Raw genomic sequence first — 18630 nt, 5'->3', positions numbered from 1 at the left:
AGTTATAAGCCATATAAAAATGTTCAAACCCCCCCTCTAATTAAGGCCCCTTTTGACAAATTCCCAGCAAACTTTGCAAAAGCATTAAAATCAGGGTCTAAAATCTGTTTGCAAACGTTTGTGCAGATTCTTCAAACGGCACCAAATGTCTAAGCCTTTCAATTTTTTTTGAACCCCCTCTCTAATTTCACTCCTTCTTGATTGAAAGAGCACCACACAACCCAGATATCACTGTACAGAACCATTCATGGTCCGGTCAAGAATGATGTTGCAAGATTTCATGCAGTTTCATTGACCAGTGCCAAAGTTACAAGCCATCCAAAAACTGCTTTTCACCAACTCTGAAATACAGAAATATGTATAAATGCCCCCGAACATCTGAGATGTCCGTGGACATCGCAGGGCTTCACCGGACAGCCAAACTGTTAGGAGACTCTGGAGAGGGCAAAGTGCCAGTTTTCTGGCTTCTTAAAGCCATATCCCATCCCATCCCCATCACCCCTCACCTCCCCAGAGATTATTTCATTAGTTTAAGAAGTGCAATATTGTGTTTTTTAATATGTTTTCACAGCACTATCCGCGGACACCGACATATGTCTGTGAATTCAACATGGTGGCCGTTTCAGAAAATATGACGCATCTTACATTTTTTATTGACCAATCAGCAGGAGCATCCAATATCTGCAGATATCATGCCGTCCTCTGGACCAATCGGAGGCCCCGCCCATGGACTGAACAGGGAAGTGAGTCCATGGACCGAACCCAGATATCAGACATTTCAGCGGTTTGCACTGTAGGAGTCAGCAAACATTTTTTCCATTGCTTCTATAGGAAAAACCACACATTTTGGGACCCCCCGAAACTCTTTGACCCCCTGAATGACACCTCACTAAACCTCACAGAATCAATCTGATGGGACCATACATTTGTTTTGCAAAGTTTCGTGAGGATTTGTCTAGGGCGGACAAAGTTATAAACTGCCCACAAAGTGCTCTTCCTATGGGTTGAGCAACTTAATCATAACTACAGGGCTGCTACCGCAGGCCCTTTAATATAGACATTAAAAAGAAAAAGTGAGTAGAGTGGCGGTACCCTGGCGTGAGGTTGCGAGATGGTGTGGTGGCCTCCTTGCGGCCGTCCTGCAAGATGGGACCACCCACAGAGGCCATCCTCTGGCCACACACTCCATGTGGGTGGTACCTCAGTGTAGTTAAGGGGTCTGATGGGTCAGACTCACCCTAAGGGTCCCTGATACCCCTCCAAGGAAGGTCGAGCTGATGTAGCAGGTCGTCATTTAGTTGGTGCTCACGCCAGGGGAATCCTATTGAATTGGAAAGGGAAGAGTATTTAAAAGTATAAGTGTTTATCATAAATAAATAGGGGTCCCAGTTGGAATCCCTAGAAAATGCCCTCTGGTGTCTGTGCTAGTAGTGATCAAAGAACTCAGGGCGCAGCCCATCTCCTGTTTTCAGCACTTTTATTTAGCAGGTGCTGCGCCCCTCCTTATCCCACAGGCTGGAGATGGTGGTTCCCATGAGGACTGTCCCTGGTTCATGTTCACGATCTTTGCATGGACCCAGCCCAGGGACCAGGGGCTACAACCTTGTGTGTTCTTTGTCTCTGATGCAGTAATAGCATCAGTGATATTCAATGACGACTCTATTGACATCACAATCTTTTTTGTGATTTCTCTGCCTCCGATCCATTAGCAGCTTCCGGTGATATTCAATGAGGGATCGAGTGACACCACAGTCACTTGTGATTTCTCTGCCTCTGATCCATTTGCAGCTTCTGGTGATATTCAATGAGGGATCTAGTGACACCACAGCCTCTTGTGATTTCTCTTCCTCTGAACCATTAGCAGCTTCTGGTGATATTCAATGAGGGATCTAGTGACACCACTGTCTCTTGTGATTTTTCTGCATCTGATCCATTAGCAACTTGTGCTGATATTCAATGAGGTATCTAGTGACACCACAGTCTCTTGTGATTTTCTCTGCATCTGTTCCATTAGCAACTTGCGGTGATATTCAATGAGGGATCTGGTGACACCACAGTCACTTGTGATTTCTCTGCCTCAGATCCATTAGCAGATTCTGCTGATATTCAATGAGGGATCTAGTGACACCACGGTCTCTTTTGATTTCTCTGCATCTGATCCATTAGCAACTTGTGGTGATATTCAATGAGAACTCTAGTGACACAACAGTCTCTCTTGTGATGTCTCTGCCCCTGATCCATTAGCAGCTTTCAGTGATATTCAATGAGGAATCTAGTGACATCACATGATGGCATGACAAGCCACGATGCAACACCCTATGATGATGATGTGACAACTTCTGGGGTCCAAGAGTCTTCTCTTGATAATTCAGCTCTGGTGATGTCAGAGACTCCAGCTTTCAATGCTATGTTATTGGTTCCATTAACATCACTGACTCTGGTGGTAACGACACTTGTGTATAGTTGATGTAGTGGATTGCAACAATATGGTGTAACAGCCTCAAGTGATTTCAAGTGACTTATGTAGATGTAAACGACTCCAGTGATGTCTTAGCCATTTCTCATGTAAATCAATCTAGTTTTGTTAAGGATAGAGTCTGGCCTCATTGTAGCCTCTGCTGAAGTCACAGCCACTCCCTAACAAGAAAGGAAGGTGCAGTCCAGTATTGCAGCCAATAGGTGAAGTTACAGTTAAGTTATTATGTTCATTATAAGTTATTAAAAAAGAGGTATATTCAGCATTGAAACATACTACATGTGACACAAAACAAGCAGCTCCCATCACTCATCCATCATGCAGAGGAGTTAACAAAGATCATGAAACCTCCAATATCATCAATATGATTTCCTAGCCTTGAGCAATGGCACATCATTTTGTGGTCTAGCTCCACAGTCATCCTGCCTATACGTGATGTCACAGCCTATCTGATGGCATGTCAGCCAACATCAGCCAAAGACACATCCACTTCCAGAAATATGAGAGATTCTTGACGACTGGATTTTGACATGTGAGAAAACAATGGACAACCGACTTTTGACTCACCTTCCGCCAACAACAAATAAGTTGAAAGTTCCGCTAGCATATTACTCGAAATTTCCTAGTAAACCGCTTCAGAAATTTTTTATGAGGATACGCTTAAACCTATTGCCAACCCAAGAAATCCGAGTAATACGCAACCTCTCAACATCAGACAATTGCAGACTATGCAAAGAGGATTCGGAACGGGAATCACTACAACACTTGCTAATGTACTGTAAAAAAAACAGCCACCTTCGGGTCTCATTTCTGATCCTGCTCTTTGCCGACTCACAAATCCGAGAAGAGGAAATCTGGTGGCACCGCCTGATTGCAGGGGAGACAACAAGATACACCATAGCGGCAGTCAAGACTCTGGAAACAGCCATTAAGATGATCTCAGCTCAAACAACATCTGACAGAGTGTCTGATCACACAATTCCTTCTGTGGCATCACCGCCTCTCCAACTATATGAAATAAAACATTTCAAAGTTTTACTCCTCGTTGACAAGTCAACTGGCTGGATTTCCTCCTCTTCTTCTAAGAACTTGCTTCTCCCGAAAAGAGATTCTTGTAAAAATCTTTTTGATTATGTACAAGTAAATAAAAATAACAAAAGATAGAGATTTCACTGCCTCCAGCGATGTCACAATCTGTCATAATATTGCAGTGACATCATAGTATGCTAATGGTAATGATGTTGCAATCTCTAAGGCAGGGGTCTGCAACCTTTGGCTCTCCAGATGTTTTGGACTACAACCTCCATCAACCACAGTTAGCTTATTCAATGGTGAGGGATCATGGGATTTGTATCTGGAAAGGATAGCGCAGGTCAATGCTCTGGTCTTGTAAACAAGATTAAACTGTGCAGCATAGGTTTGTGATCCAGTCCCGGTACCGAGCTTATGAAGAGGAAGTGTCGAGTATCGTCCCCACTCCAGTTGCCCCCCTCCCATTGAGTTCACACCAAAGTATGTGAGGTATGAAGAACAGTTGAATCAGCAAAGAGCAGCATATGGGCTCTGCCCAGTACCTATTAGGATGCCAGCACCTATTAATATAATGACACCTAAGAAAACCTGGACAGTAAGATATCCATTAAAGAAGCCGTACTTATATTCTAAACAATATGACGGTTGTTTGAATAAAAAACCTGAGGAAGCAAAAAAGATAATGAAGGAAGATGAATGGTGACGTCATAAGAAGTAGGACTGACGCACATATAGAAGAGATAATGACCTGAGAATTCTGACAAGAGACAAAATATAGAGAAGATACCATGGATAAGTGACATCTTGAGCCCAAGGTGAAGAAGTTGATGTCAAGATGAAGAAACGTAAGCCACATACATGATGAAGATATTTAGTTAGTTTAAACGCGTACAGCTGCAAGCAACTGCAAGAGGCAAAGAAATCGTGAAGCTTGCTTATGCTAAATAGTCGATTGATTGCAGCAAGCATCAACGTTTACAAGTATATACCTCAAGAAGCACTTTATGTATAGATGTACATCCACTACGTATATGAGCAGAATTGAACAAAGGTTACAAAAGGCCTCAAATGGAGTGTATCACAGCAAGAAAATCGAGAATCATGACAGAGCAAAACTCAGCTAAGGATGACCATGCCAAGAAACCAAGGTCTTACCTGGCTGGAATAAACCAATATTGGACACAATCAAGGAGAGAAAAGAACAGAGGGTCCTGTTCAGAAAGGTCAAGATGAGCCTCATACGTCAGAGAACTGGTAGAATTAAATCAAGTAATACAAAAAGACACAGAGAAAAGCCGATTTCACGTTGTCCAGTCACGTGACAAAGGCAGGTTGGAAGGGTGAAACTTTCACACCTACACATGGATCTCCACCATGCCCATACTCCTTAAATGTTCTCAGAGCACAGAAGAGACTCAAGGCCAAACTACAAAGAAGTAATTGACACATGACTACTGAAGTGATGATTGATTGTAGCATAATTGGTGGGAAGCTGGGGTGCAGACAAGCTTCTATGAACCTGGATGTTTTTTCTGTGTGCTGGTAGACATAGGTGGAAAAGGATGAGAGGGGTTGATGCCAACCCAATCATAGTGGACCATGTAATCTAGGGTCCTATATAGTGAGTATAGCCAATGAGACGTCATACTTTTAGTGACGTTCAAAGTGGCCATTTTGAAGGGAGGGCTTAGTCGCCCCACCTGACATCAAGTATCCATTCCCCTCTCTTCGCTACCATATACAGATATAGTACCAATGTTAAGTTACCGTCCTATAACCAATCACATTGCATGTTAGGTTTTAAGGTTGCCACGTAGAATGACGATAGTACGTGCACAGGTTGTACGTCAGCAATGAGAAGTTTTTGCTATAAATAATGTGTATTTTCTAAAAGTAAAGAGAGCAAGAGATCAAGCAATTACTGATGTTGGTTGTACTCCCTGTTTTATGAACTTGTCATTAAACGGACTCACTTTGCCAAACTATTGAGTTGTCTTAATTATTTGATGCATGAGTATGAATCTGCACCCCCATCTATCTCAAGGGTTCTGCTACTCATCCTAAAGGGCTGTTTGGAGATCATCCAGTTCACTTGGTAGCAGAGGATGGTTAGATTAGATAAAGATACCCATCGACCGTCGACATAAGTAACTTCGGGTCCTCGGCAATATCACACGTCCTTTGCCATCGGCCTGATAGAACGAGAAGTTCCCCGTAGATTGTGGATAGATTAATAAAATAACCCTGCAGGTTAGGTGTGATGGGTTCCCTGCGTTCCCCCAAAAACCCCTCCCATGAGCAGATCGGACGAGCGGCACAGAGAGGCGGTAACAAAAGTGGTGATCCCAAGCGTCCGTAGATGAAAGGCATGCGAACGGTGAGTAAAAAAGTCTGAATGTTTTGGCAAAGCATGCATGCTTAAAAAACAAGCAAGGGAAGGTAATGGAGGGAGGCGGGATAAAATATAATGTCATAATAAGAATGTAATATGTAAATATAAGGGGAAAGATATTGATATTGACTCGAGTGTGGCCGAGCAATATAAAGAGCTATCTTGAGTGTGGCCGCGATAATAGTATACGCCCAGTTCCTAGATTTTAAAGAATGCTAGCAGAAGCCGTTATCTGAAGTCCTGTTAATAGGATGACGTAGGAGAGCGGATTGATTAAAGGAAAATCCGAAAGAGATAGACTTAAATTCCATGTCAGAATAAACATAGGGGTAAGATGTGTTTGAGAGAGCAGACAGCATAAGATGTATGTGGCTGGCCAGAGTTTGTCTGAAAAAAAGGTATGAAAATTGCACGATTATAAAGGAAAATTATTGCATGACATGGATTGATGTTTGTTTTTGGCAAGATTCATGTAAATAATATTGCTGAAAAAATGGGGTTGGAACTTGCGACGATTGGTGCTTGCTCATATTGTTGATTGTTGACACACAATTGTAATAAAGTGTAAAGTGGAAAAAATAAGCAAGTGTTATATGATAAAGGGATAAACGAGTTAAGCATGGAAGACATCACACCGTTAATACACATGTGCAAACAGTTGCTGAAATGCGCACCTAACCTTAAACAGTACAGTGCAGAATGGGTCAAAGGGACCGCAGACAAAATGTTTATGCTGTGGCCCCAAGGCAGATCGCTATCTAAAAGGGTCTTGCAGCACATGACGACATATTTACATGACACGTACACTGGCAAAAAGTTAGACAAGCGCCTGGCTAGTTTAGAACTTTGGAAGATGTACCAGGAAGAAAGAGAGGAGGAGCCGCCGTTAGATTGCATACTGAATATATGCAAAGAGGGGGGTGACGAGCCTTCTGCCCCACCCGCCCCATCTGAAATAAAAAACGAAGCTAGTAAAGACAAAGGATTTTACCCACTAAGATAACTTAAACCAGCAACGGGATATAGCAACCCGTCATATGAGTCACCTACGCAAAGTAGTGACGAAAGCCCAGAGAAGGATTAGGAAAGCAATATTACCTCCCAACTCCTGAGGGACAAGGAGAGACATGAAAAGGAAAAAGGTGATCAAGCACAAACAAGTACACCTCCAGGTACGGGAAGAGAGGTAAAGAGATGAAAATGAGATGAGAATAGAACTGATGAGATGGCATTCACACAGAAGGAATGGATGGGAGGTCAGATTTTATTGAAACTCAATGGTAAAGACATAGAGGACATGAGACAAAGGGGAGAACGAGATGAACAAGAAAGAAAGGATAAGGAGAAAGGACGATTGAGAGATGAAGGTGCGAGAAAAAAGTATAAGCAAAACGAGAGTAGTTATATTATGATGAAGAGGCCAGAAAACAGGAAAAGGCAGAAGAACAAAGAAAACACAATAATAAGCAGAGAACAGCTGATGATCAGGAAAGAATAGAAAGAAAGAGAATAGAAGAAGAAGAGCAAAAGATACGTGAGAAGAGAATAAAAACGACAGAAAGATGAGAAAATACGAAGGGTGAATGAAAGAAGAAATACGAGGAAAGAAGAGGAAAACAGGGTGAGAGAGGAATTAAGGAAGCGTAGAGAATTTGATGATGACACAGAATGCAAATGAAGACAGAGAACGAGTGATCTCAAGTATCTGGAAAGGGAAATTAGAAAACCCGATCCAGTGGTAGAATGGGAAGATACAGAAGAATTCTTTCCCGATTACGATTCAGTACCAGGCACGTGTAGAGCAAATCTAGAAGATGACTTTGACACCAGAAGTGTCGCAAAGACAATCAATAGAATATATGATGAGTTGGGACTAGAAAAGGTACCCCAAGGAAAGAGAAAGGATGACCGCCTTGAAAGTACTCAGTTGTACGATACTGAGGACACTTCACGCAGCAGCAGACATAGAGAGCTGTCCTTAGATAGGCTAACTCTAAATAGAAATGAGGAAGATGAGAGCAGCTGCACAATTTGGTCACAGGCCATATCAGACGAAAAAAGGGAAGCCTGTGAAAGAGAAGAAAGAGAAGAAAGAGAAGAAGGAGACGCAGAGCAAGATCGCGAGACACGCCTCTCTAGGGGTAAGGGAATAAGATGGTTGGATTCAACTGTGTCTACTTCTAAAGTACCAGACTCAGTGACGCAGTCAGATCAGCATGAAGGACTGCCACACGATCAGATGGGGGGTGTCAAGTTAAGGACATTGCCAGGCAGAAGGCTATGTGGGAATATTACCCTATGGTAGACAGACAAATGATGAGAGAAGAAAAGGAGTTTAGTGCGTCTTAATTTCCCTAATTAGAGAAGGGAGGGACAAGGCCAAAGTATATACCATGGCCACAAATGGATAGAGAGAATCAAAAAAATAAGGTTTACAGTTGGTTGGAGTTGTCTGGGTCGGGACTCCCTACCTTCAGCGCACCTTTCTTTTGGGAAAAGTGGTGAGTCAGCCTGCAGCCTCGCTCCTGGTTCGTCTTTGGACCAACTCCAGGGTTCCCAATTGGCTGAATGATTAGGTGGGATGACAAACCTGCGGATAATGGAAGGCGCTGGGGTAGTTCAATAGTCCAAGAATGTAGCAGTTATGCTTAGGTATTGGTTCATGGTCAGATCCAGAGTCGTATTGGTGCTTATAACTTTTTGCTTTATTATTTCTTTTGCAATTCCACAAGGCAATTTAGAAACATCATAGTGGCGGATAACGCCTGTTGTTGAACATAGGTGAAAGCAAATAGCCGACGCGTGTTTCGCGTTTTCCTGCAAGGGAAGTCTCAACAGTCCCCAATGCAACTTCTACAGACTACAGACACAGGAAAGGTATTGAACTCTAGAGCAGGAATGTCACTGGTGATGGAGGAAATCCATTCACTAACTGTGGGACGAAATTGTACATGGACTAGGACAGCTCACTGGGAGACCTGATGATTTCCATCCTATCGGTGACACCAAACCCCCACGAGGAACCAAGGGTAGATGTCACTATAGGGGATAAAGAATATTTGTTCTTATTGGAAACGGGTGCAACATGCTCGTGCATACATGAAGGCAAGTTTTCTTTATCTGGGGATGCCATGAATACCCAAGGTTTTACAGGAGCCACAAGCATTGTTCCTTTCACAAAAGAACTTCCAGTCTCTATAGGAGAATGTGACAAGTAAGTGCCACTATTGTATTCGAGACAGACGCCTGTCAATATGTTGGGACGAGTGATTTGATAACAAAGTTAAAAATGACAATCTCATTCACTGAGGAGGGCATAGTGTGTTCAACTCCAAGAATGCAATATTTAAAAGTGTGCAAAATGGTCAGAGCATACGCAGGACGAATGGCTATAAGAGCTATTCCATTAGATCTGGAGATATTCGCATATGGATTGCACAAATAAATGTCATGGCTACCAGGCCTTGCAGACAGAACAATGAGAACCCCTGATGAGTTACTGTTCAGGCCAAGACTACCTATGAATGAGGAAAAGGGTTGAGTGTTTCCCTTAACAATACAAGCAGCCATAGTGCGAGGAGAGATGGCTTTGCTTGATGGCTGTGATGATGAAGGCAGACAATGGTGCTCAATAATCACCATTGGGGAAGGTTACAGATTGACCGACGTCATTGATGACGATCTGTTTGAAGAACAAATAGGTGAGGATGAGATGACATTTGAGGTAAACCTCATATTTTGGGTGAACATTTTTAAAAGAGAGGTTCCCCAAAGGATGATGCTGGCACAAAAACATCCTGAATATTTTGATGACGACATGGCAAAGGTGCCTGTCTCAGTATGGACCACAGGACCTTATGAGGTAGGCTTACTGAAAGAAGTTGGAGAAGTCAAGATTAAATTGAAACCAGGAGCAATTTTACCAAAAGCACGACTATATCCCATGTCTAGGGAGGCAGATGAAGGGATTTCCAAGACAATTTCTGCCATGATGGATCAAGGCATCTTATTGACGTCAGAGTCATCATGCAATACTTTGTTTTATCCGATAAAAAAATCAAAGGGAGGGTCTTGGCATCGTATACAAGATTTAAGACTGATAAAACAGATAGCAGAGGCCAAGTTCCCTCTGATCCCTAACCCATCTACAATTTTATGTAACATACCTGTTGAAGCACGTAATTTCACAGTGATTGATTTGAAAAATGTATTTTTCTCAATCCCATTGCATAAAGACTCGCAAGATTTAACATATTTCACGTTCAGACACGTTCATCTGAAAAGTACAAGGCTGCCTCAAGGTTATTGTGAGTCTCCTTCGATTTTCAATAGAGTCCTGTAGATGGACTTGAGCAACATTGCATTAAAGAGTGTCGTTTTGCAATATGTGGATGACATTTTAGTTTGCAGCACAACAGAGGAAGAGTGCAGACGGGATTCCATTGAGATATTGAAGATACTTGCTGAGAAAGGATATAAAGTTGACAAAGAGAAGTTATAGTATTGTCAACAAGAGGTGTTGTACATAGGGCAATTGATTTCACATGAATGAAAGAAGGTTACCTCTGAAAGAGCTGAAGCCATTTTGAAAACAGCTAAGTCACACACGGTAAAACAGATGCAACGTTTTCTAGGATTATGTAATTATGTCAGGGCATGGGTCTTTGACTATAGCTCTTAAACCAGGCCCTTATTACAAGCCTTAAAGAAAGCACAGACAACAAAAGAAAAAATTGTGTGGACTAAGGTCATGGAGGAATGGTTTGATGAACTTAAAAAAAGGCCATTTGCACGGCACCAGTTTTAGGGATTTCCAATTATGCAGAGGTATTCTACCTGTTTTCACACACGGATGGTACTGTTATGACAGCAGCCCTTAAGCAGATAACCACGCTGGGGTACAAGCCCCTGGCAAACTACAAAGGGATTTTAGACCCAGTAATGAGAGGTCATTTCCCGTGCAAACAAAGTTTGGATGCCACTGCGTTCGCCATAGAGAAAGCTACAACCATTGTAATGGGGTGCCCAATGACGTTATTCGTTGAGCCCGCATTATTTGCCATTTTAGAGAAACCAAAAGGTACATTGACATCACTTCTGCTTATGAAGTGGTCATATCAAATCCAGCAATCAAAATAGTTTGATGCAGAATAGTGAACCCAACTATGTTTATAGCAGAGCCAGTTACTGGAGGAGAGCCAATACATGATTGCGTGAACTATGAAGAATTCTATGATGAGAACCCCAGAGTAAAAGAAAATGCATTGGCAGAAGGCAGAAATCGCCTTCATTGGCGGTTCTTCTAGGATCGATCAAAATGACGGACAAAGATATTCAGGTGCTGCTGTGGTGAAACACACAGCAAATGAGGAATTTTGAGTACTTTTAGTGCATGTTTACCCTCTCCATATTCAGCACAGGCTGCAGAATTATTGGCGTTGATACTCGCGCTTGAGAATCACACAGACCAGGAAGTAACGGTGTACAGTGACTCTGCCTATGTGTCATCGACAGTACATGCAGGCTTTGTGCACTGGAAAATGAGGGGCTACCGCTGGGCGGATGGCACGCCAGTGCAGCACGCAGCCTTATTGGACAGGCTCATTAAGGCACTACAACTCCAGTGGGCATAGCAGTCGTGAAATGTGCAGCCCACACAAAAGGGACAGATTTTATCTCACACGGAAATCAAACAGCAGACGTTGAAGCCAAGTGTGTGGCAACTGAAGATGAAATAATAATGTATAGGGGAATGCCTGATGTGCATGAGAAAATGATTGCTGTAAGGAGTGAGCCGGAAGGCTACAGTGACATGTCAAATACTCAGTTAATGGAGCTCCAAGGGGAGGCACCACAGGAAGGCAAGAACCTTTGGAAGCAACGAGGGTGTTCTTTAAACCCCTCTGAGGCTCTGTGGTGACAGGACAGCACTGGTAAACCAGTAATGCCTATAGCCCTACTGAAAATAGCACTGGAACAGTTACACCATCCAGTGCATATAACAAGAGAGAATCTAGCAGCAACCATTGCCATAGACTTTTTTGTACCAAACCTAGCAGAGCATGTTGCATTCTTTATGATACATTGCATAGTCTGCCAGAAATGCATGACTGGGCATATCAGAGTGATCAGAGGATTCCTCCCAAGGCCTAATGGTCCATTTCAGCACTTGCACATTGGCTATGTCGATATGATTCAAGTATGTAACGGGTACAGGTAGCTGATTGTTGTGATGTGTCCATTCTCTAGATGGATAAAAGCAGGTCCATGTACACACCCAGGCGCTACTTGTGTGGCCAAATTCTTGGTGAGGGAGGTGTTTCCCAGATGGCGAGTTTGGGAAGTGATGAGGTCAGATAACGGTCCTCATTTTGTTAATGCAGTATTTGGACAGATCAGCTTGTTGTTTGGTATAAAGCACACGTTTTCGTCGGCTTATCATCCGCAAGGGAATGGAATATGTGAGAAGCTCAATGGCTTGTTAAAGTAAAGGATAGCCAAGTTGAAGCTTACTCTGAAGAAAGGATGGTTGCACTGCCTTCCACTGGCATTTTATGCACTCAGAAACCAGCCTGGTTCTGACCACCATCTTACGCCACATGAAATTGTGAAGGGTGAAGAATGCGGAGACCGTTAATGATTCGAACTAGAGCAGGGGTGCACAACTGATTTTGACATAGGGCCGAAAGTACCTTACATGATGGCTATAGTGGGCCGAAAAGTAAATGTCGGTGGGGCGGTAGGTGTGGTGGGGCGTGGCGTGGCAGGAGGCTTTTTCAACCCCCAATTTTTATAAAAGACATGGAAAAAGAATATGTTTTTGAGGTGTAATGATTTATATTTGTATTTCAAACTTACATTTTGTACTACACATTTTCCATTGTTATCATTTATTTCTATTTATTTATTGCATATCGTCTGTTTAATTAAATTATATATATTTTATTGACACTTGATTGGGCATTCCATTATTTTGGAATGCTTTACTTTGCTGTTTGGATTGCCCAAGAGGAGTATGGCCTTCGTTGAGTCAGATTTCCACAAAAAGAAAAGGATGTACATCTCCTAACTGTGCCTGTTTTAGCTTTATTTTTGGGTTCACTCTTGGAGTGCGACACTATTCCCAATGGTCCCCAACCCCCAACCAAACACTATGCCCCATGGCTCCCACCCCTCAACCAAACACTATGCCCCATGTATCCCACCCCTCATGCAAACACGATGCCCCAAGACACCCACCCCTCAAGCAAACACTATGCCCCAAGACACCTGCCCCTCAAGCAAACACTATGCCCCAAGACACCTGCCCCTCAAGCAAACACTATGCCCCATGGCCCCCACTCCCCAACCAAACACTATGCCCCAGGGCCCTCACCCCCAACCAAACACTATGCCCCATGGCCCCCACCCCTCAACCAAACACTATGCCCCATGACACCCACCCCTCAACCAAAAACAATGCCCCATGACACCCACCCCTCACCAAACACTATGCCCCATGTCCCCCACCCCTCAACCAAACACTATGCCCCATGGCCCCCACTCCCCACTAAACACTATTCCCGTGACACCTACCCCTCAACCAAACCCTATGCCTCATGGACCCCACACCCAACCAAACACTATGCCCCATGGCCCCCACCCCTCAACCAAACACTATTCCCCATGACACCCACCCCTCAACCAAACACTATGCCCCATGACACCCACCCCTCAACCAAACACTATGCCCCATGGCCCCCATCCCTCAACCAAACACTATGCCCCATGGCCCCAACCCCTCAACCAAACACTATGCTCCATGGCCCTAAGCCCCCACCGAACACTATGCCCCATGGCTCCCACCTCTCAGGCAAACACTATGACCCATGACACCCACCCCACAAGCAAACACTTTGCCCCATGGCCCCCACTCCCCAACCAAACACTATGCCCCATGTCCCCCACCCCCAACCAAACACTATGCCCCATGGGCCCCACCCCTCAACCAAACACTATGCCCCATGGCACCCACCCCTCAACCAAAAACTATGCCCCATGACACCCACCCCTCAACCAAACACTATGCCCCAAGGTACCCACCCCTCAACCAAACACTATGCCCCATTGCACCCCCACACCCCACCAAACACTATTCCCCATGACACCCACCCTCAAACAAACACTATGCCCCATGGCCCCCACCCCTCAACCAAACACTATGTCCCATGACACCCACCCCTCAACCAAACACTATGCCCCATGGCCCTCACCCCTCAACCAAACGCTGCCCCATGGCTCCCACCCCTGAAGCAAACACTAGGCCCCATGTCACCCACCCCTCAACCAAACACTATGCCCCATGGCCCCCACCTCTCAACCAAACACCATGGCCCCCCACCCTCGAACCAGGTGTGTTGGCAGCTCTGGAAAGGATTGGGGCTAAGCTAATGTTGGGACTATCGGGACTCAGGGCTAGTTAGTCTTTTGGTTGTATCCCCTGAGCTTCTGTCCGGGGCTACAACCAAAAGACCCGGGGATATAGCCCTCTTAGCCACCCCCTAGCAACGCCTCTGCACCCAACCAAACACTATGCCCCATGCCACCAAGCATGCACCATGCATACATGCTCATACAGACCCCAACCCCCCACCCCTGCATACAAACTAACAAGTATACACCATGCACCCATACAGACCCAAACCCGCACCCACAACTCAGCACACAAACTCACAAGCATGCACCAATACACTATGCACCCATACAGACCTGAACCCCACCCCCCAACTCAGCACACAAACTCACAAGCATACACCAATACACTATGCACCCATACAGACCCGAACCCCCACCCCCAACTCAGCACAAAAACTCACAAGCATACACCATGCACCCATACAGACCCAAACCCCTCACCCCCAACTCAGCAAACAAACTCACAAGCATACACCATGCACCCATACAGACCTGAACCCCCACCCCCAACTCAGCACACAAACTCACAAGCATACACCATGCACCCATACAAACCCGAGCCTCCCAACTCAGCACACAAACCCACAAACATACAACATGCACCCATACAGACCCGAGCCCCCCAACTCAGCACAAAAACTCACAAGCATACACCATGCACCCATACAGACCAGAACCCCCCACCCCCAACTCAGCACACAAACTCACAAGCATACACCAATACACCATGAATCCATACCGACCTGAACCCCCACCCCTCAACTCACCAAACAAACTCACAAGCATGCACCCATACAGACCCGGACCCCCCACCCCGCATCTCAACATACACTGAATGTGCACACGACAACAACAAACATTCAGGCAGACCCACCCCCCCCCAACCACCCCAGCATCTCAACATACACTGCACTTGCACACAAACACATTCAGCCAGACCCGACACCCCCGCATCTGAACATGCACTTTCACACAACAACAAACATCCAGGCAGACCCGACACACACCCCAGCCCTCCACATCTCAGCACACACTGCACTTTCACACAAACACATTCAGGAAAACCCTACATACACCGAACACCCGCATCTCAACATACAAGCAGCACAAAGATCCGACACACACACAAACACATACACACACAAACAAACATCCCCCTTCCAAAAAAAAAATCTCTACTTACCAGACATTGTACTGGAAGGCAGGCTAGATGGAACGCTGGCGAGGTCCGGTACTACGGCTGGCGTGGCAAGGCTGAAACGCCTTCCGTCATCAAGCCTTACTGGCCACGCCAGCAATAGTGCTGGTGCTCCATTGGTGCAGCACACACGCACTACGTGGCTCGTACGAGCTACGTGGTTCGTGTGCCCTGAGCCAATGAGGGCCAGTGTTTTGTCCGTCCCAGAAGACAACAAAGACTTTTCCTAATGGAGGGCGGCCGATGCTGCTTGCGGGCCGCCCTCCATTAGGAAAGTGTTTGTTGCTGGCGGGCCGGACAAAACGGCATGGCGGGCCGCAACTGGCCACGGGCCGTATGTTGTGCACCCATGAACTAGATCTAGATGTGATGCTCCACCAATAGGAGAAGTGCTAGGATTGGAAATGCAAAGCTACCTGAACTGTATGACTTCCAGTTTTTCTGTAATTTCAGGACAGCTGCATTGACGATGTGGGTGTAGGGCAGTACAGAACACAGAAGGAGATACTACAAAAGACAAGGTTCCGGAGTTACGTATACCTCAACTATACCCTGGGGATACCGTCCTAGTTCGGAATCACACAGGGAAAAGGTGGGACGAGCCAAGGTTCCACAGCCCTTTTATTGTGGAGACATTACTACATCTGCAGTCAAGTTACAGGGAAGAAGAGCTTGGATCAACCTTGGTGATGTCAAGCCATATATCAGAGAGACCCCTCTGCTCGTACCCCAACCCGGAGAGAATACATACAACGGGGAAGAACCACAGCACATGCAGACGAGATCTATGACAAGGAAGAAGGATGCATGATCAGTCAAGTGAAAAAAACAAAGAACCTTTTTGATAAAGTTGTGGACCATTTATAAGACATTTCTTTTGAGCAAAATAAAGGAAAAAGGACACACATACGAACACTCTGTGCATCCTAGTTGCAGGGTAAAAAAGAAGAAAATTGCTTTTGTTGAGCCACAAGTAGCTTGTTGACTTTGGATTGAGGCACATTGAAGCCTTGATAAGAAAAGTCATGCCGAATTTTGATCAAGGATGTATACATTGGAAGACAATACAGTATCCCGAGTCATTCAATACAGAGTCTTTGTTTGGACTTACTTATGGTGTCACACAATAGTGACCTCACCAGGAACGCACTGAACTATTTTGAATTGGTATTGAGGTCCTACCCGTCGTTGGTGGGGAGACTTACAAGCATAACATAGTTTTTGCAAGATCCTGATAACGAAAAGATAATATCAAACTTGCTCACAGTGATCACAGAACGATTTCTTTTACTTCCAGAGTACAGCGATGACAAGACAAATGTCACTATCACCAGAGAATCATAGACTGGTGAATGCAGTGTTTTTCTGTTTAATCAAGGATTTTCCAGACCTTGTTGAGTGACATGCCAATGTTGATGTGCTCACATTTATCCCCGATCGAGCTAACACTACAATCTTGAGTATGCTTTTACCTAGCATAATGATACAGGTTGCACTTTCTTCTCATCAAAATCACAGAAGAGTGTAGAGACTTTCAATCGAGGGACAGATCATGCAAGTGGTGACAAGAAATACACTTTTCTATGCTGACAGAGAAGCAACATATCATCTAGAGTGAAGCAGATCCGAGATCTAGCCTGGGAACTAGTCTATATGGAGCACGTATTAAATACTTGCTGCGGTCATTTTTCATTGTTGGAACATTACATTGCACATAGAACTATTTCCAGAGACAAAAGACAGTCCATTATCCAGACTCGGGGGGGAAAACTGGTCCAGACCTAGTGATCCGTGAAGCGGAGACAATAAAACCCATAAGGAAGTGATGATAATGAAAATGTATCAAATAACCAGTTTTTGCTTCCTTAGATGATCGAGATGGGCAGCAGCCAAACTAGTAGCATTGTACTCCCTCAGGAGGAGAGACTTCGATGTTGCCCAAGAAACAAATGCTGTAAAATGACATACAGAGGCATTATATTCATAATCATTTTGCTGTGGTTAATGATCAGAACTGCTTTTTTTTAAGGTACACAAAGTGTTGTTCCTGTGCACCCACTTGAGGATGTACACATTATGCCCACAAGAGCGCTGATACCTTATATAGTCATTCTTGTTCCAAGAAAGAATGATAGAGGGACTGAGCTTGAAATGGATGTGGTAAACAATGACACACACATGACACCTGTTTTAGCAAATGAGTTGAAACGCCGGAGACAGGGTCGGCAAAGTAAACCAGACAAGGGATTAATGAAAGCTACGCCCACACAGATAATGAGTACAAACACACCTGGTTTAGTGTCAATGATTTCAGAATCACATTCTAGAGAATGGGGGAGAGTTTGGACAAATTACGATGAGAGGTTTTATGCCAAGAGAAGTTGAGAGACAAATGGAGAAAGCTGAACTTTTAAAGAGACAAAAGGATTTAGAGAATGAGCAAATAGAGACAACGAATCCGAGTGAATTGCCTGCGGCTGAAATTACTGCAGGCAAATCTTTTGCATGAGAAAGGTGCGAACTACCAAAAGTTTGCACCTTTCTCATGCAAACACACTTACATACAACGGGGGCTGCAGGTTGGAGTAAATACTAAATGGTTGCAGAAAACCAGATGGGAGTTACTGCAGATCATCAACACGACCATAAACGGATTCAATGCAATCAGAGAAGAGCTGAGGGCAATCAGACTAATGACTCTGCAGAACAGATATGTTTTAGACATAATCACAGCTATGGATGAAGGTGTTTGTGCAAAAATCAGAGAATCATGTTGCACATTTATACCTCCACACGATGCCGAGAATGGAACCTTAACAGAGGCCATAGATATGCTGAAAAAACTACAGAATCAGATGATAGATGAAGCTGATGAAGTTGATAATGACAGTTGGTTTGGAACATTGTTTTTCTGGATTCCACAATGGATGGCAGATGCATTCAAATTCCTAGGAGCCCTGCTGGTGATGATATTACTTAGATTCTGTGTGATCAAATTGATAATCTCCCAATGCCAGAAGACTGCAAAGAAAGCCATAGGGATGAAAATCATGATTGATGTTGAGTCAGGATGGAAGC

The 18630-nt window shown here is 44.4% G+C and overlaps 1 protein-coding gene across 2 annotated transcripts in view; it reads right to left on the bottom strand.

Moving 5' to 3' along the window:
* Positions 1-18630, bottom strand: part of TMDD1 (transmembrane and death domain 1) — a 115998-nt gene that overhangs the window by 79850 nt on the left and 17518 nt on the right. Inside the window, exon 1 of one of the 2 annotated variants that reach the window (XM_069632607.1) lies at positions 3272-3352. The exons of the other annotated variant lie outside the window; for it this stretch is intronic. Coding sequence (XP_069488708.1) covers positions 3272-3284 — 13 coding nt within the window. The 5' untranslated portion in view covers positions 3285-3352. Of the gene's footprint in view, positions 1-3271; positions 3353-18630 lie in introns of those variants that run through there. 2 annotated transcript variants of the gene reach the window in all.

This window comes from Ambystoma mexicanum, chromosome 13 (assembly GCF_040938575.1).
Source record: "Ambystoma mexicanum isolate Mex_15411 chromosome 13, UKY_AmexF1_1, whole genome shotgun sequence".
In the NCBI taxonomy this organism is placed as follows: Eukaryota; Metazoa; Chordata; class Amphibia; order Caudata; family Ambystomatidae; genus Ambystoma; species Ambystoma mexicanum.
The sequence above is the reverse complement of the archived record's forward strand: the minus strand, read 5'-3'. Positions and strand labels throughout refer to the sequence as shown.